This window comes from Cetorhinus maximus, unplaced genomic scaffold (genome assembly GCF_964194155.1).
Source record: "Cetorhinus maximus unplaced genomic scaffold, sCetMax3.hap1.1 HAP1_SCAFFOLD_457, whole genome shotgun sequence".
In the NCBI taxonomy this organism is placed as follows: Eukaryota; Metazoa; Chordata; class Chondrichthyes; order Lamniformes; family Cetorhinidae; genus Cetorhinus; species Cetorhinus maximus.
The window spans coordinates 107059-124625 of NW_027596401.1; the positions used below are offsets into that span (position 1 = coordinate 107059).

Here is a 17567-nt window from a genome sequence, read left to right on the forward strand (position 1 = left end):
GTCGGTGGTGGAGGGAGTGAATGTTTGTGGATGGGGTGCCAATCAAGCGGGGCTGCTTTGTCCTGGATGGTGTCGAGCTTCTTCAGTGTTGTGGGAGCTGCACTCATCCAGGCAAATGGGGAATATTCCATCACACTCCTGACTTGTGCCTTGTAGATGGTGGACAGGTTTTGGGGAGTCAGGAGGTGAGTTATTCACCGCAGGATTCCCAGCCTTTGACCTGCTCTTGTTGCCACGGTATTTATATGGCTAGTCCAGTACAGTTTCTGGTCAATGGTAACCCCCAGGATGTTGATAGTGGGGGATTCAGTGATGGTAATGTCATTGAATGTCAAGGGGAGATGGTTAGATTCTGTTTTGTTGGAGATGGTCATTGCCTGACACTTGTGTGGCGCGAATGTTACTTGTCACTTGTCAGCCCAAGCCTGGATATTGTCCAGGTCTTGCTGCATTTGGACATGGGCTGCTTCACTGTGGGAAAACGCAAGTGCTGACCGCATCCAGGTCAGGTAAGACACCGTAACCGGTATTTACACGGATGATGCAAAACACTTCTTATTTCGTTCCAGGGGTAATAGCCACGGAATCTAATTGGACGATTCTGCTGCCAGAACAATTGACAGTGAAAATGGGTCTCTGTGTGATGATTCCGTGTAACTACACTGACCTGGGGGCAATGAATTCGACACAGCTTGAAGCCGCTTGGTTGAAAGGCAATCAGATGCATTCGGAGGTGACCGTCTACCACACAGACAACCGGTCCATCGACATGGATTACAGAGCCCGAACTAAGCTGATTGGCAACCTTTCCCAATTCAATTGCTCCCTTCTCATTTCTAACATCAGAGACGGGGATAATGGGACTTATCGCTTCAGAATCAAGCTTGTCGATCTTAACCAGACTTTCGAAAGCACAGCCCTCAATTTAACAATTTCAGGTAAAATTCATTCACGCCTATAGAGAGAAAATCTCCCTCTACACCGTCCCCAACAAACGCGCCCAGGGCAGGTACAGCACGGGGTTAGATACAGAGTAAAGCTCCCTCTACACTGTCCCCATCAAACACTCCAAGGACAGGTACAGCACGGGGTTAGATACAGAGTAAAGCTCCCTCTACACTGTCCCCATCAAACACTCCCAGGACAGGTACAGCACGGGGTTAGATACAGAGTAAACCTCCCTCTACACCGTCCCCATCAAACACTCCCAGGACAGGTACAGCACGGGGTTAGATACAGAGTAAAGCTCCCTCTACACTGTCCCCATCAAACACTCCCAGGACAGGTACAGCACGGGGTTAGATACAGAGTAAATCTCCCTCGACACTGTCCCCATCAAATACTCCCAGGACAGGGACAGCACGGGGTTAGATACAGAGTAAAGCTCCCTCGACACTGTCCCCATCAAATACTCCCAGGACAGGGACAGCACGGGGTTAGATACAGAGTAAAGCTCCATCTACACTGTCCCCATCAAATACTCCCTGGGCAGGTACAGCACGGGGTTAGATACAGAGTAAAGCTCGCTCTACACTGTCCCCATCAAACACTCCCAGGACAGGTACAGCACGGGGTTAGATACAGGGTAAAGCTCCCTTTACACTGTCCCCATCAAACACCCACAGGACAGGTACAGCACGGGGTTAGATACAGAGTAAAGCTCCCTCTACACTGTCCCCATCAAACACTCCCAGGACAGGTACAGCACGGGGTTAGATACAGGCTAAAGCTCCCTCTACACTGTCACCATCAAACACTCCCAGGACAGGTACAGCACGGGGTTAGATACAGGGTAAAGCTCCCTCTACACCGTCCTAATCAAACACTCCCAGGGCAGGTACAGCACAGGGTTAGATACAGAATAAAGCTCCCTCTACACCGTCCACATCAAACACTCCCAGGACAGGTACAGCACGGGGTTAGATACAGAGTAAATCTCCCTCTACACCGTCCCCATCAAACACTCCCAGGACAGGTACAGCACGGGGTTAGATACAGAGTAAAGCTCCCTCTACACTGTCCCCATCAAACACTCCCAGGACAGGTACAGCATGGGGTTAGATACAGAGTAAATCTCCCTCGACACTGTCCCCATCAAATACTCCCAGGACAGGTACAGCATGGGGTTAGATACAGAGTAAAGCTCCATCTACACTGTCCCCATCAAATACTCCCTGGGCAGGTACAGCACGGGGTTAGATACAGAGTAAAGCTCGCTCTACACTGTCCCCATCAAACACTCCCAGGACAGGTACAGCACGGGGTTAGATACAGGGTAAAGCTCCCTTTACACTGTCCCCATCAAACACCCACAGGACAGGTACAGCACGGGGTTAGATACAGAGTAAAGCTCCCTCTACACTGTTCCCATCAAACACTCCCAGGGCAGGTACAGCACAGGGTTAGATACAGAGTAAAGCTCCCTCTACACTGTCCCCATCAAACACTCCCAGGACAGGTACAGCACGGGGTTAGATACAGAGTAAATCTCCCTCGACACTGTCCCCATCAAATACTCCCAGGACAGGGACAGCACGGGGTTAGATACAGAGTAAAGCTCCCTCGACACTGTCCCCATCAAATACTCCCAGGACAGGGACAGCACGGGGTTAGATACAGAGTAAAGCTCCATCTACACTGTCCCCATCAAATACTCCCTGGGCAGGTACAGCACGGGGTTAGATACAGAGTAAAGCTCGCTCTACACTGTCCCCATCAAACACTCCCAGGACAGGTACAGCACGGGGTTAGATACAGGGTAAAGCTCCCTTTACACTGTCCCCATCAAACACCCACAGGACAGGTACAGCATGGGGTTAGATACAGAGTAAAGCTCCCTCTACACTGTCCCCATCAAACACTCCCAGGACAGGTACAGCACGGGGTTAGATACAGGCTAAAGCTCCCTCTACACTGTCACCATCAAACACTCCCAGGACAGGTACAGCACGGGGTTAGATACAGGGTAAAGCTCCCTCTACACCGTCCTAATCAAACACTCCCAGGGCAGGTACAGCACAGGGTTAGATACAGAATAAAGCTCCCTCTACACCGTCCACATCAAACACTCCCAGGACAGGTACAGCACGGGGTTAGATACAGAGTAAATCTCCCTCTACACCGTCCCCATCAAACACTCCCAGGACAGGTACAGCACGGGGTTAGATACAGAGTAAAGCTCCCTCTACACTGTCCCCATCAAACACTCCCAGGACAGGTACAGCATGGGGTTAGATACAGAGTAAATCTCCCTCGACACTGTCCCCATCAAATACTCCCAGGACAGGTACAGCATGGGGTTAGATACAGAGTAAAGCTCCATCTACACTGTCCCCATCAAATACTCCCTGGGCAGGTACAGCACGGGGTTAGAGACAGAGTAAAGCTCGCTCTACACTGTCCCCATCAAACACTCCCAGGACAGGTACAGCACGGGGTTAGATACAGGGTAAAGCTCCCTTTACACTGTCCCCATCAAACACCCACAGGACAGGTACAGCACGGGGTTAGATACAGAGTAAAGCTCCCTCTACACTGTTCCCATCAAACACTCCCAGGGCAGGTACAGCACAGGGTTAGATACAGAGTAAAGCTCCCTCTACACCGTCCCCATCAAACACTCCCAGGACAGGTACAGCACGGGGTTAGATACAGAGCAAAGCTCCCTCTACACCGTCCACATCAAACACTCCCAGGACAGGTACATCACGGGGTTAGATACAGAATAAAGCTCCCTCTACACTGTCCCCATCAAACACTCCCAGGACAGGTACAGCATGGGGTTAGATACAGAGTAAATCTCCCTCGACACTGTCCCCATCAAATACTCCCAGGACAGGTACAGCATGGGGTTAGATACAGAGTAAAGCTCCATCTACACTGTCCCCATCAAATACTCCCTGGGCAGGTACAGCACGGGGTTAGATACAGAGTAAAGCTCGCTCTACACTGTCCCCATCAAACACTCCCAGGACAGGTACAGCACGGGGTTAGATACAGGGTAAAGCTCCCTTTACACTGTCCCCATCAAACACCCACAGGACAGGTACAGCACGGGGTTAGATACAGAGTAAAGCTCCCTCTACACTGTTCCCATCAAACACTCCCAGGGCAGGTACAGCACAGGGTTAGATACAGAGTAAAGCTCCCTCTACACTGTCCCCATCAAACACTCCCAGGACAGGTACAGCACGGGGTTAGATACAGAGTAAATCTCCCTCGACACTGTCCCCATCAAATACTCCCAGGACAGGGACAGCACGGGGTTAGATACAGAGTAAAGCTCCATCTACACTGTCCCCATCAAATACTCCCTGGGCAGGTACAGCACGGGGTTAGATACAGAGTAAAGCTCGCTCTACACTGTCCCCATCAAACACTCCCAGGACAGGTACAGCACGGGGTTAGATACAGGGTAAAGCTCCCTTTACACTGTCCCCATCAAACACCCACAGGACAGGTACAGCACGGGGTTAGATACAGAGTAAAGCTCCCTCTACACTGTCCCCATCAAACACTCCCAGGACAGGTACAGCACGGGGTTAGATACAGGCTAAAGCTCCCTCTACACTGTCACCATCAAACACTCCCAGGACAGGTACAGCACGGGGTTAGATACAGGGTAAAGCTCCCTCTACACCGTCCTAATCAAACACTCCCAGGGCAGGTACAGCACAGGGTTAGATACAGAATAAAGCTCCCTCTACACCGTCCACATCAAACACTCCCAGGACAGGTACAGCACGGGGTTAGATACAGAGTAAATCTCCCTCTACACCGTCCCCATCAAACACTCCCAGGACAGGTACAGCACGGGGTTAGATACAGAGTAAAGCTCCCTCTACACTGTCCCCATCAAACACTCCCAGGACAGGTACAGCATGGGGTTAGATACAGAGTAAATCTCCCTCGACACTGTCCCCATCAAATACTCCCAGGACAGGTACAGCATGGGGTTAGATACAGAGTAAAGCTCCATCTACACTGTCCCCATCAAATACTCCCTGGGCAGGTACAGCACGGGGTTAGAGACAGAGTAAAGCTCGCTCTACACTGTCCCCATCAAACACTCCCAGGACAGGTACAGCACGGGGTTAGATACAGGGTAAAGCTCCCTTTACACTGTCCCCATCAAACACCCACAGGACAGGTACAGCACGGGGTTAGATACAGAGTAAAGCTCCCTCTACACTGTCCTAATCAAACACTCCCAGGGCAGGTACAGCACAGGGTTAGATACAGAGTAAAGCTCCCTCTACACCGTCCCCATCAAACACTCCCAGGACAGGTACAGCACGGGGTTAGATACAGAGCAAAGCTCCCTCTACACCGTCCACATCAAACACTCCCAGGACAGGTACATCACGGGGTTAGATACAGAATAAAGCTCCCTCTACACCGTCCACATCAAACACTCCCAGGACAGGTACAGCACGGGGTTAGATACAGAATAAAGCTCCCTCTACACTGTCCCCATCTAACACTCCCAGGGCAGGTACAGCACGGGGTTAGATACAGAGTAAAGCTCCCTCTACACTGTCCACATCAAACACTCCCAGGACAGGTACAGAACCGGGTTAGATATAGAGTAAAGCTCCCTCTACACTGTCCACATCAAACACTCCCAGGACAGGTACAGCACGGTGTTAGATACAGAGTAAAGCTCCCTCTACACTGTCCACATCAAACACTCCCAGGACAGTTACAGCAGAGGACTCAGTGAGCTGTTAAAAATCTCATTTTAATATTTCATTCATAATAAAGGTAAAGGGAAATATTACAGGATAGAGGGCCTGAATGGGCCTCCTCCTGTTCCTGTGTAACAGGCTCGAGGGGCTGAATGGGCCTCCTCCTTTTTCATAGGTTCCTAATTCTACCTCCTCTCCCTTCTGCCTGATCCAGAGCAGAAACCCAGCATTTCAGCGGCTTCGACAATCATCGAGAATAACCAGACGACGTTGACCTGCAGCTTCCTCGCTCCCTGTGATGGCTTCGGAGTCAACCTGACCTGGTTTAATGTTTCCGGGTTAAATCTCTCTGCTTCCTCCAACGAGACGGAATGGGACAACATTACCTCAGTGTTTTCCACCTCTCTGAGCTTCCTCCCATCGGAGGCAGATCACGGCCGGCTCCTGGGCTGCCGGGCCCAGTACCATCCCGGGACTGCCGAGTCTTCGCAAACTCTTCGTCTGAATGTTAACTGTAAGTGTCGCCGGGATTGAGCGTGGTGCTGTTCCCTCCCGGCTCCATCGTCCCAACAGTCCTCACCATCGCCTCCCACCCACCCAACTTCAGCTCGTCCGAAACTCTCCCCCTTACACTCCCCAGACTCGCGCCAAGCCCCCCACACACATACACACACATCGCCCCAACCCTGCTGCCCGCTGACCGACACTGGCTCCCGGTCCGACAGCATTTCCATTGTAAAATTCCCCATCCACGTTTCCAATCCCTCCTCACCCTCCCTCCCTATCTCTGTCACCTCCTCCAGCCTCTATAACTCTCTCTAACCCTGTAACCTCCTCCAGCCCCTATAACTCTATCTCTGTAACCTCCTCCAGCCCCTTCAACCCTCCCTATCTCTGTAACCTCCTCCAGCCCCTACAACCGTCCCTAACTCTGTAACCCCCTCCAGCCCGTACAACCCTCCATATCTCTGTAACATCCTCCAGCCCCTACAACACTTCCTATCTCTGAAACCTCATCGAGCCCCTACAACCCTCACTATCTCTGCAAACTTCTCTAGCCTCTATAACTCTCTCTATCCCTGTAACTTCCTCCAGCCCCTATAACTCTATCTCTGCAACCCCCTCCAGCCCCATCAACCCTCCCTTTCTCTGTAACCCCCTCCAGCACTTACAACACTCCCTATCTCTGTAACCTCCTCCAGCCCCTTCAACCATCCCTATCTCTGTAACCTCCTCCAGCCCCTACAACCCTCCCTTTCTCTGTAACCCCCTCCAGCACTTACAACACTCCCTATCTCTGTAACCTCCTCCAGCCCCTTCAACCATCCCTATCTCTGTAACATCCTCCAGCCCCTACAACACTTCCTATCTCTGAAACCTCATCGAGCCCCTACAACCCTCACTATCTCTGCAAACTTCTCCAGCCCCTACAACTCTCCCTATCTCTGTAACCTCCTCCAGCCCCTACAACCCTCCCTATCTCTGTAACCTCCTCCAGCCCCTATACCCTCCCTATCCCTGTAACCTCCTCAAGCCCCTATAACCATCCTTATATTTGTAATCTCCTCCAGACCCTACAAACCTCCCTATCTCTGTTACCTCCACCACCCCCGACACCCCTCCCTACCTCTGTAACCTTCTCCAGCCCCTACATCCCTCCTTATCTCCGTAACCACCTCCAGCCCCTACAACCCTCCCTATCTCTGTTATCTCCTCCAGCCCCTTCAACCCTCCCTATCTCTGAAACCCCTTCCAGCTACTACAACGCTCCCTATCTCTGTTATCTCCACAGTCCCTTCAACCCTCCCTATCACTGTAACGTTCTCCAGCCCCTACAACCCTCCCTATCCCTGTAACCCCCTCCAGCCCCTACTACCCTCCCTATATCTGTTACCTCCTCCAGTCCCTACATCCCTCCCTATCCCTGTTACCTTCTCCAACCCCTCCAACCCTTTCTATCTCTGTATAATCCTCAAGTCCCTACACCCCTCCCTATCTCTGTAACCCCCTCCAACCCTCTCTATCTCTGCAGCCTCCTCCAGCCCTTATAAAACTCCCTATCCCTGAAAACTCCTCCAGTCCCTACAACCCTTCTTATCTCTGTAATATCCTCCAGCCCCTACCATCCTACCTATCTCTGTAACCTCCTCCAGCCCCTACAACCGTCCCTATCCCTGTAACCTCCTCCAGCCCCTACAACCCTCCCTATCTCTGTAATCTCCTCCAACCCCTATGCCCCTCCCAATCTCTGTTACCTCCTCGAGTCCCTACAACCCTCCTTATCTCTGTAACGTTCTCCAGCCCCTACAACCCTCCCTATCTCTGTAACCTCCTCCAGCCACTACAACCCTCCCTAGCTCTGTCACCTCCTCCAGCCCCTACGCCCCTCCCAATCTCTGTTACCTTCTCGAGTCCCTACAACCCTCCCTATCTCTGTAACGTTCTCCAGCCCCTACAACCCTCCCTATCTCTGTAACGTCCTCCAACCCCTATAACCCTCCCTATCTCTGTAACCTCCTCCAGCCCCTACAACCCTCCCTATCTCTGTAACCTCCTCCAGCCTCTACACCCCTCCCTATCTCTGTATCCTCCTCCAGCCCCTACAACCATCAGTATCTCTATCACCTCCTCAAGCCCCTACAACCGTCCTTATCTCTGTAACCCTTTCCTGCCCCTACAACCCTCCCTATCTCTGTAACCCCCTCCAACCCTCTCTACCTCTGCAGCCTCCTCCAGCCCTTATAAAACTCCCTATCCCTGAAAACTCCTCCAGCTCCTACAACCCTTCCTATCTCTGTAATATCCTCCAGCCCCTACCATCCTACCTATCTCTGTAACCTCCTCCAGCCCCTACAACCGTCCCTATCCCTGTAACCTCCTCCAGCCCCTACAACCCTCCCTATCTCTGTAATCTCCTCCAACCCCTACGCCCCTCCCAATCTCTGTTACCTCCTCGAGTCCCTACAACCCTCCCTATCTCTGTAACGTTCTCCAGCCCCTACAACACTCCCTATCTCTGTAACCTCCTCCAGCCCCTACAACCCTCCCTAGCTCTGTCACCTCCTCCAGCCCCTACAACCCTCCCTAGCTCTGTCACCTCCTCCAGCCCCTACAACCCTCCCTATCTCTGTAACCTCCTCCAGCCTCTACACCCCTCCCTATCTCTGTATCCTCCTCCAGCCCCTACAACCCTCCCTATCTCTGTAACTTCCTCCAACCCCTATAACCCTCCCTATCTCTGTTACCTACTCCAGTCCCTACACCCCTCCCTATCTCTGTAACCTCCTCCAGCCCCTACACCCCTCTCTATCTCTGTAACCTCCTCCAGCCCCTACACCCCTCCCTATCTCTGTAACCTCCTACAGCCCCTACAACCCTCTGTCCTCTCTCTGCTCTCCCAGTTCTCGCCTCTTCCACCAAACCTGGAGCTCTGTACACATTCTGGCCTTCATATTGCTGTGATTAGACAGTGTCAGAGCACATTTCATAGTTCTGCATTCCATATTATCAGAAAAATGATATCAGGTTGTTGGAGGATGGGCGAGAAAGAAGATTTGCAGAAATAATCCCAGAACTGGGAGGTTATAACTGTCAGGAAGAATTGAACAGGCCGGGGCTCTTTTCTCTAGAAAAGAGAAGGCTGAGGAGGGGGTGACCTGATCGAGGTCTTTAAAATGATGAAAGGGGTTTCGATAGGGGAGACGTAGAGAAGATGTTTCCACTTGTCGGAGTGAGACCAGAACTAGGGGGGCCATCGATATAAGATCGTCACTAATAAACCCCAATGGGGAATTCAGGAGAAACTTCTTTACCCAGAGAGTGGGGAGAATGTGGGACTCGCTCCCACAGGGAGTGGTCGAGGTGAATAGGGGGAGGATATGAATGTACGTGCAGTCATGCAACTCAGGAGCAGGAGAAGGCCATTCAGCCCCTCGAACCTGCTCCATCCTTTTGATAAAATTATGGCTGCTCTGATTGTGGCCTCAACTCTGCTTTCCTGTCTACCCCTCGATAACCTTTGGCCCCCCTCGTCAGTCAAGAGCCTATCTGATGCAGCCTTAAAAATGTTCAAGGACCCTGCCCTCACCAAAGACTCACAGCCTCTGAGAGTAAATGCTTCTCCCCATCTCTGCCTTAAATGGGTGACCCATTTGTATCCGCTGGAGTTTCGAAGAGTAAGAGGCGACTTGATTGAAACATCCTGAGGGGCCTTGACAGGGTGGAGGTGGGGAGAGAGGATGTTTCCTCTTGTGGTAGAATCTAAGATGTAGACGGGTTAAGTGGCTGGGCAAAGATCTGGCCAATGGAACATAACATGGGAAAATATGAAATTGTCCATTTTGACAGGGAGACTAAAAAAGCAGCTTATTATCTGAATGGTGAGAGATTGCAGAGCTCTGAGATTCAGAGGGATCTGGGTGTCCTAGTGCATGAATCATAAAAGGCTAGTGTGCAGGTACAGCAGGTAATTTGGAAAGCCAATAGAATGTTATCATGTTATGTGAGGGGAATTGAATATAAAAGTAGGGAGGTTATGCTTCAGTTTTACAGGGAACTGGTGAGACCACATTAGGATATTGTGTGCAGTATTGGTCACCTTATTTAAGGAAGGATGTAAATGCGTTGGAAGCAGTTCAGAGAAGGTTTACCAGACCAATACCTGGAATGGGTGGGTTTGTCTGATGAGGAAAGGCTGGACAGACTAGGATTGTATCCGCTGGAGTTTAGAAGAGTAAGAGGCGACTTGATTGAAGCATAAAAGATCCTGAGGGGTCTGGACAGAATGGATGTGGAGAGGATGTTTCCTCTTGTGGGAGAATCTAGAACTCGGGGTCACTGTTTAAAAATAAGGGGTCGCCCATTTAAGACAGCGATGAGGAGAATTTTTTTCTCTCAGAGGGTCGTGAGTCTTTGGAACTCTCTCCCTCAAAAGCTTGTGGAAGCTTTGAGTATTTTTAAGGCAGAGCTAGATCGATTCTTGGTAAGCAAGGGGGTGATAGGTGACTGGCGGTAGGTGGGGTGTAGATTCAGGTGACTATCAGATCAGCCATGATCTTATTAAATGGCGGAGCAGGCTCGAGGGGCTGAATGGCCAACTCCTGCTCCTTGTTCATATGTTAAACTGCATCCCCTAGTCCTAGTCTCTCCCACGTGGGGAAACGCCCTCTCAGCGTCCACCCGGCCAAGCCCCATCAGGATCTTATACGATTCAATAAGGTCACCCCTCGTTCTTCCAAACTCCAATGGGTTCAGGCCCAGCCTGTCCAACCTTTCCTCGTAAGGTAACCCACCCCACACCCAACACCCCACAAAATCCCAGATGTCAGGCGAGTGAATCTTCTCTCAACTGTTTCTAACACATTGATATCCTTTCTAAAATAAGGAGACTAAAACTGTGCACAGTTCCCTAGATGTGGTCTCTCCAACGCCCTGTGCAACTTTAGTAAAACATCCCTACTTTTATGTTCCATTCCCCTCGCAATAAATGACAACGTTCTACTTGCCTTCCTGATCATTTGCTGTTCCTACATACTAACGTTTTTGTGATTCATGTACTAGGACACCCAGATCCCTCTGTACCTTAAAGTTCTGCAATCCCTCTCCATTTAGATCATTTGCTGCTTTTCTATTTCTCCTGTCCAAGTGGACAAGTTCACATTTTCCCACCTTATGCTCCATCTGCCATTTTTTTACCCATTCACTTAGCCTATCTATATCCCTTTGCAGACTCCTTATGTCCTCTTCACAACTTACTTTCCTGCCTATCTTTGTGTCATCAGCAAATTCAGCAACTCTACATCCGGTCCCTTCAACCAAGTCATTGATATAAGTTGTAAATAGTTGAGGCCCCAGCGCTGATCCCTGTGGCACTCCACTCATCCCATCTTGGCAACTCAAAAATGACCCATTTATACCTACTCTCTGTTCCCTGTTAGCTAGCCAATCCTCTATCCATGCTGATATGTCACTCCCTACACCGTGAGCTCTTATTTTGCGTAGTGACCTTTGATGTGGCGCCTTGTCAAATGCCTTCGGAAATCTAAGTCCAGCACATCCACAGGTTCCCCTTTACCCCCGTTACTTCTCTCTTCTTCAAAGAACTCCAATAAATTAGTCAAACATGATTTCCCTTTCACAAAACCATGTGGACAAATCATATTTATTTCCTCCCCCCCTTTTTGCCCCTTGATTATTTAGTACTGGAATGCTAATTAAGCAAATTGGTCAGTAGTTTCCTGCTTTCTGTCTCCTTCCTTGAATAGAGGAGTCACATTCGCTATTTTCCAATCTGATGGGGCCAAACTGAGCAGACAGGGGCTTTTCCCTCTAGAAAAGAGAAGGCTGAGGGGTGTCCTGATAGGGACCTTTAAAATGATGAAAGGGTTTTGGTAGGGTAGACGTAAAGTTTGAGAGTGAGAAGCTTGGGTCAGAAACAACTGTGCTAAACTTAAATAAGGGTAATTACAAAGGAATGTGGACAGGGTTGGCTGGAGGGGACTGGGATAGGATTTTAGCAGAAAAGATGGTTGATGAACAATGGCAGATGTTTAAGAAAATTGTTCATGACTCACAACAAAGATATATCCCAGTGAGGAAGAAGGATTGTAGGAAGAGAATAAACCAACCATCGTTCACCAAAGAAGTTAAGGAGTGTATCAAGTTAAAAGAAAAAACATACAATGTGGCAAAGTTTAGTGGTAAGCCAGAGGATTGGGAAAGTCTTAAAAACCAACAAAAGATGACCAAAAAATGAATAAATAGGGAGAAAATAAACTTTGAGGGTAAACTAGCAAGTAATGTAAAAATGGACAGTAAGAGCTTCTTTAAATACATAACAAAGGAGAGAGAGACCAAAGTGAACATAGGCCCCTTAGAGAATCAGGCTGGGGAAATAATAATGGGGAACCAGGAAATGGCAGAGGAGTTGAATAAATACTTTGCATCAGTCTTCACGGTAGAACTTACTAATAGCATTCCAAAAATACTAAATAATCAAGGGGCAAAAGGGGGGTAGGAAATAAATACAATAACTATCCCTAGAGAAAAATACTAGGGAAACTAATGGGTCTCAAGGCTGATAGGTCCCCTGGACCTGATGGGTTGCATCCTAGGATATTAAAGGAAGTAGATGCAGAGATAGTGGATGTACTAGTTTTAATCTTCCAAGAGTCCTTAGATTCTGGAAAACTTCCAGAGGATTGGAAAACTGCCAATGTAACACCCTTATTCTAAAAGAGAGGGAGACAACAAACAGGTAACTATAGGCCAGTAAGTTTAACATCTGTCATTGGGAAAATGTTAGAGTCCATTATAAAGGATGTAAAAGCAGAGTATTTAGAAATGCATAATTTAATTACACAGAGTTAGCACAGCTTCATGAAGGAGAAATCGTGCCTGACAAATTAATTAGAATTCTTTGAGGAGGTAACTAGCAGGATAGATAAAGGGGAACCAGTAGATGTAATATATTTGGATTTCCAAAAGGCATTCGATAAGGTACCACACGTAAGGCTACTAAAGCACCCATGGTGTTGGGGGTAGTATATTAGCATGGATAGAGGATTGGCTAACTAATAGAAGTCAGAGAGTTGGGATAAGGGGGGCATTTTCAGGATGGCAACCTGTAACTAGTGGAGTGCCACAGAGATCAGTATTGGGGCCACAATTATTTACAATATATATTAATGACTTGGATGAGGGAAATTAATGTACTATTGCCAAGTTTGCGGAAGACACAACAATAGATGGGAAGGCAAGTGGTGAGGATGACACGAACAGTCTACAGAGGGACATAGACAGGTTCAGTGAGTGGGCATCAACTTGGCAGATGGAATATAATGTGGGAAAATGTGAGGTTATGCACTTTGGCAGGAAGAATAGAGGAGCTGAATATTATTTACATGGAGAAAGGCTGCAGAAAGCTGCAGCACAGAGGGATTTGGGGGTCCATGTGCATGAATCACAAAAAGCTAACATACAAGTTCGACAGGTAATAGGGAAGGCAAATGGAATGTTGACCTTTATTTCAAAGGGAATGGAGTATAAAAATAGGGAAGTCTTGCTAAAACTATACAAGGCACTAGTTAGACCACACCTAGAATACTGTGAGCAGTTTTGGTCCCCTTATCTAAGGAAAGATGTACTGACATTGGATGGAGTCCAGAAAAGGTTCACTAATTTGATTCCGGTTATGGAGAGATTTACTTATGAGCAGAGGTTGAGTAGGTTGGGCCTGTACTCATTGGAGTTTAGAAGAATGAGAGGCGACCTTATTGAAACATATAAGATTCTTAGGGGGCTTGACAGGGTAGATGCTGAGAGGTTGTTTCCCCTTGTGGGAGAGTCTAGGGCCAGAGGGCATAATCTCAGAGTAAGGCGGTCACCCATTTAAAATGGAGATGAGGAGGAATTTCTTCTCTCATATGTAGTGAATCTGTGGAATTCTTTACCGCAGGGGGCTGGAGAGGCTGGGTCGCTAACTATATTCAAGGCAGATTTTTAATCAGTCAGGGAATCAAGGGTTAGGGGGAAAAGGCAGGAAAGTGGAGTTGAGGATTATCAGGTCAGCCATGATCTCATTGAATGGCGGAGCAGACTCGATGGGCCGAATGGTCTACTTTCTGCTCCTACATCTTATGGCCTTATAGAGAAGATGTTTCCACTTGTCGGAGTGAGACCAGAACTAGGGGGGCCATCGATATAAGATCATCACTAATAAACCCAATGGGGAATTCAGGAGAAACTTCTTTACCCAGAGAGTGGGGAGAATGTGGGACTCGCTCCCACAGGGAGTGGTCGAGGTGAATAGTGTCGATGTGATTCAGGGGGAAGCTGGATAAACACATGAGGGGGAGAAAGGAATAGAAGGAGATGGGGATGGGGTGAGATGGAGAGGGGGATGGGTGGGAGGAGGCTGGTGTGGGGGCAGGAGCACCAGCACGGAGGAGATGGGCCGAATGGCCTGGTTCCTGTACTGGAAAGTTCGATGTAACCCTGTGTAACTTGACGTTCAGATGGCCCGAAGATTGAAAAGATGAAGCCTGTCAGAGTGAACGAGTCGGATTCAGTCAGCGTCATGTGCATTGTCCACAGCAACCCTACTGCGAGAGTATCGTGGTTCAGGAATAACAGGAGCGTTGTGACAGCAGTGAACGAAACACTGACACTGCAGATTAACAACATCACCCATCAAGACAAGGGCGACTACTATTGTGCAGCTTGGAATGGCTATGGTCGAGTGGAAAACAATGCAACCATCACCGTGAACTGTGAGTATGCGCTCTGAGACACAGTGAGCAATGCACTCAGCTCCCGATACAGACACTCATTACAACACAGGCATCGGGTGACTGGGAGACTTTCAACACTGATCCCCAGCATGGAAAGGCTTCACCACATCGAACACTCCCAGGACAGGTACAGCACGGGATTAGATACAGAGTAAAGCTCCCTCTACACCGTCCCCATCAAACACTCCCAGGACAGGTACAGCACGGGGTTAGATACATAGTAAAGCTCCCTCTACACTGTCCCCATCAAACACTCCCAGGACAGGTACAGCACAGGGTTAGATACAGAGTAAAGCTCCCTTTACACTGTCCCCATCAAACACTCCCAGGACAGGTACAGCACGGGGTTAGATACAGGGTAAAGCTCCCTTTACACTGTCCCCATCAAACACTCCCAGGACAGGTACAGCACGGGGTTAGATACAGAGTAAAGCTCCCTCTACACTGTCCCCATCTAACATTCCCAGGACAGGTACAGCACAGGGTTAGATACAGAGTAAAGCTCCCTCTAGACTGTCCCCATCAAACACTCCCAGGACAGGTACAGCACGGGGTTAGATACAGAGTAAAGCTCCCTCTACACTGTCCCCATCTAACACTCCCAGGACAGGTACAGCACGGGGTTAGATACAGAGTAAAGCTCCCTCTACACTGTCCCCATCAAACACTCCCAGGACAGGTAGAGCACGGGTTTAGATACAGAGTAAAGCTCCCTTTACACTGTCACTATGTGAGTCACTGAAGGCCTCTCTAGGAATGCATGTTGCTTCTTCCATTTCCTGCTCATGTACAGAATGTCACTGAATATGTTTCCTTTTCTCTCTCTCGTTCCTCCTTCTCCCTCACCCCCACAAACCTCTCCCCCCTCACACCCCGTCTCTGCCTGTCAGATGGACCCAGGATTGAACCGATGGATGGGAGTATTAGCGTTCAGGAAGGCCATGCTTTGGCGCTGGACTGCCTTGTCGACAGTTACCCAGAGTCCAACATCACTTGGTCCAGAGAAGGGTCAGTTCTAAACTGGACAACCTCTGGAATGCTAACTCTGAATGTCCCGGGAGTGACAGATGCTGACTCTGGATTCTACACATGTTCTGCCGTGAATCTGTTTGGAAGCTCGAACCTCTCTGTCGCCATCATAATGGAGTGTAAGTCAGGAATATAATATTGTGTTGAAGAGAGAGATCTCAGACTTACCCTCCCTGTCACCAAGGCTGCCGATTGCCACCTCGGTAACATTGCCTTTTTATAACCTGCCAATCTGTTCCTCAAACCTCCCTCCCTCCCCCTTTGCGATAGACGTGACCTTCCCAATGATCCTCCTACCAGGCCTCCCGTTCCCTCCTTCCAGAAACTTCCACTCGCCTGAAACTCTGCTCCCCCGGGTCCCTAACTCACACCAGATCCCCACACCCATAACCCTCGACGTTGACTTCCTGTCCGCCAAGGTCTCCGTTATAGAACATTCATCCTGGTTTTCATCTCCCTCCCCCGGTCCCCTTCCTATCTCTGTAACCTCCTCCAGTCCCAAAACCCCTCCCTATCTCTGTAACCTCCTTCAGTCCCAAAACCCCTCCCTATCTCTGTAATCTCCTCCAGCCCCTAAGCCTCCCTATCTCTGTAACCTCCTCCAGACCCTACAACCCTCCCTATGTCTGTAACCCCCTCCAGCCCCTACAACCCTCCCTATCTCTGTAATCTCCTCCAGTCCCTACAACCCTCCCTAACTCGGTAACCTCCTCTAGCCCCTACAACCCTCCCTATCTCTGTAACCTTCTCCAGCCCCTACAACCCTCCCTTCTCTGTAACCTTCTCCAGCCCCTACAACCCTCCCTATCTCTGTAACCCCCTCCAGCCCCTACAACCATTCCTATCTCTGTAACCTTCTCCAGCCCCTACAACCCTCCCTATCTCTGTAACTTTCTCCAGCCCCTACAACCCTCCCTATCTCTGTAACCTCCTCCAGCCCCTACAACCCTCCCTATCTCTGTAACCTCCTCCAGCCCCTACAACCCTCCCTATCTCTGTAACCTCCCCAAACCCCTACAAACTCTCCCAATCTCTGTAACCTCCTCCAAGATCTCTGCGCTCCTCCAATTCTGGCCTCTTGACCATCTCCCGATTCCCATCGCTCCACCATTGGCGGCCGTGCCTTCAGCTACCTGGGGGCCGAAAGCTCTGGAATTCCCTCCCTAAACCTCTCCACCCCTCTCCCTCGCTCTCTCTCTCTCCTCATTTAAGATGCTATTTATAAACTGACCTCATGACCGAGGTCTTGGCCGCCTGTCCCTAATATCTCGTGTGAGTCGGGGTCAGATATTGTTTGCTAATTGCACCAGTGAAGCTCCTTGAGATGCCTTGCTTCGTTAAAGGTGCTATATAAATGCAGCTTGTTGTGGTTGGACATACGGTTATCAGGAACATGGGAACAGGAAGGAGGCCATTCAGCCCCTTGAGCCTGTCCCACCATTCAATGAGATCATGCCTGATCTGAGTGAAACATATACGATCCTGAGGGGCCGGGGGTTGGAGGGGCTTGACAGGGTGGGTGCTGAGAGGGTGTTCCTCCTTGTGGGAGATCCCAGAACGA

At 49.5% G+C, this 17567-nt stretch overlaps 1 protein-coding gene across 1 annotated transcript in view; it reads left to right on the plus strand.

Moving 5' to 3' along the window:
- Window positions 1–573: 573 nt before the first annotated feature.
- LOC144673738 (myelin-associated glycoprotein-like) overlaps window positions 574–17567 on the plus strand; it is a 34508-nt gene continuing 17514 nt past the window's right edge. Inside the window, exons 1-3 of the mRNA XM_078535439.1 lie at window positions 574–938; window positions 5902–6201; window positions 14702–14956. Of these exons, the coding sequence (XP_078391565.1) occupies window positions 629–938; window positions 5902–6201; window positions 14702–14956 (865 nt within the window). The 5' untranslated portion in view covers window positions 574–628. The remainder of the gene's footprint in view (window positions 939–5901; window positions 6202–14701; window positions 14957–17567) is intronic.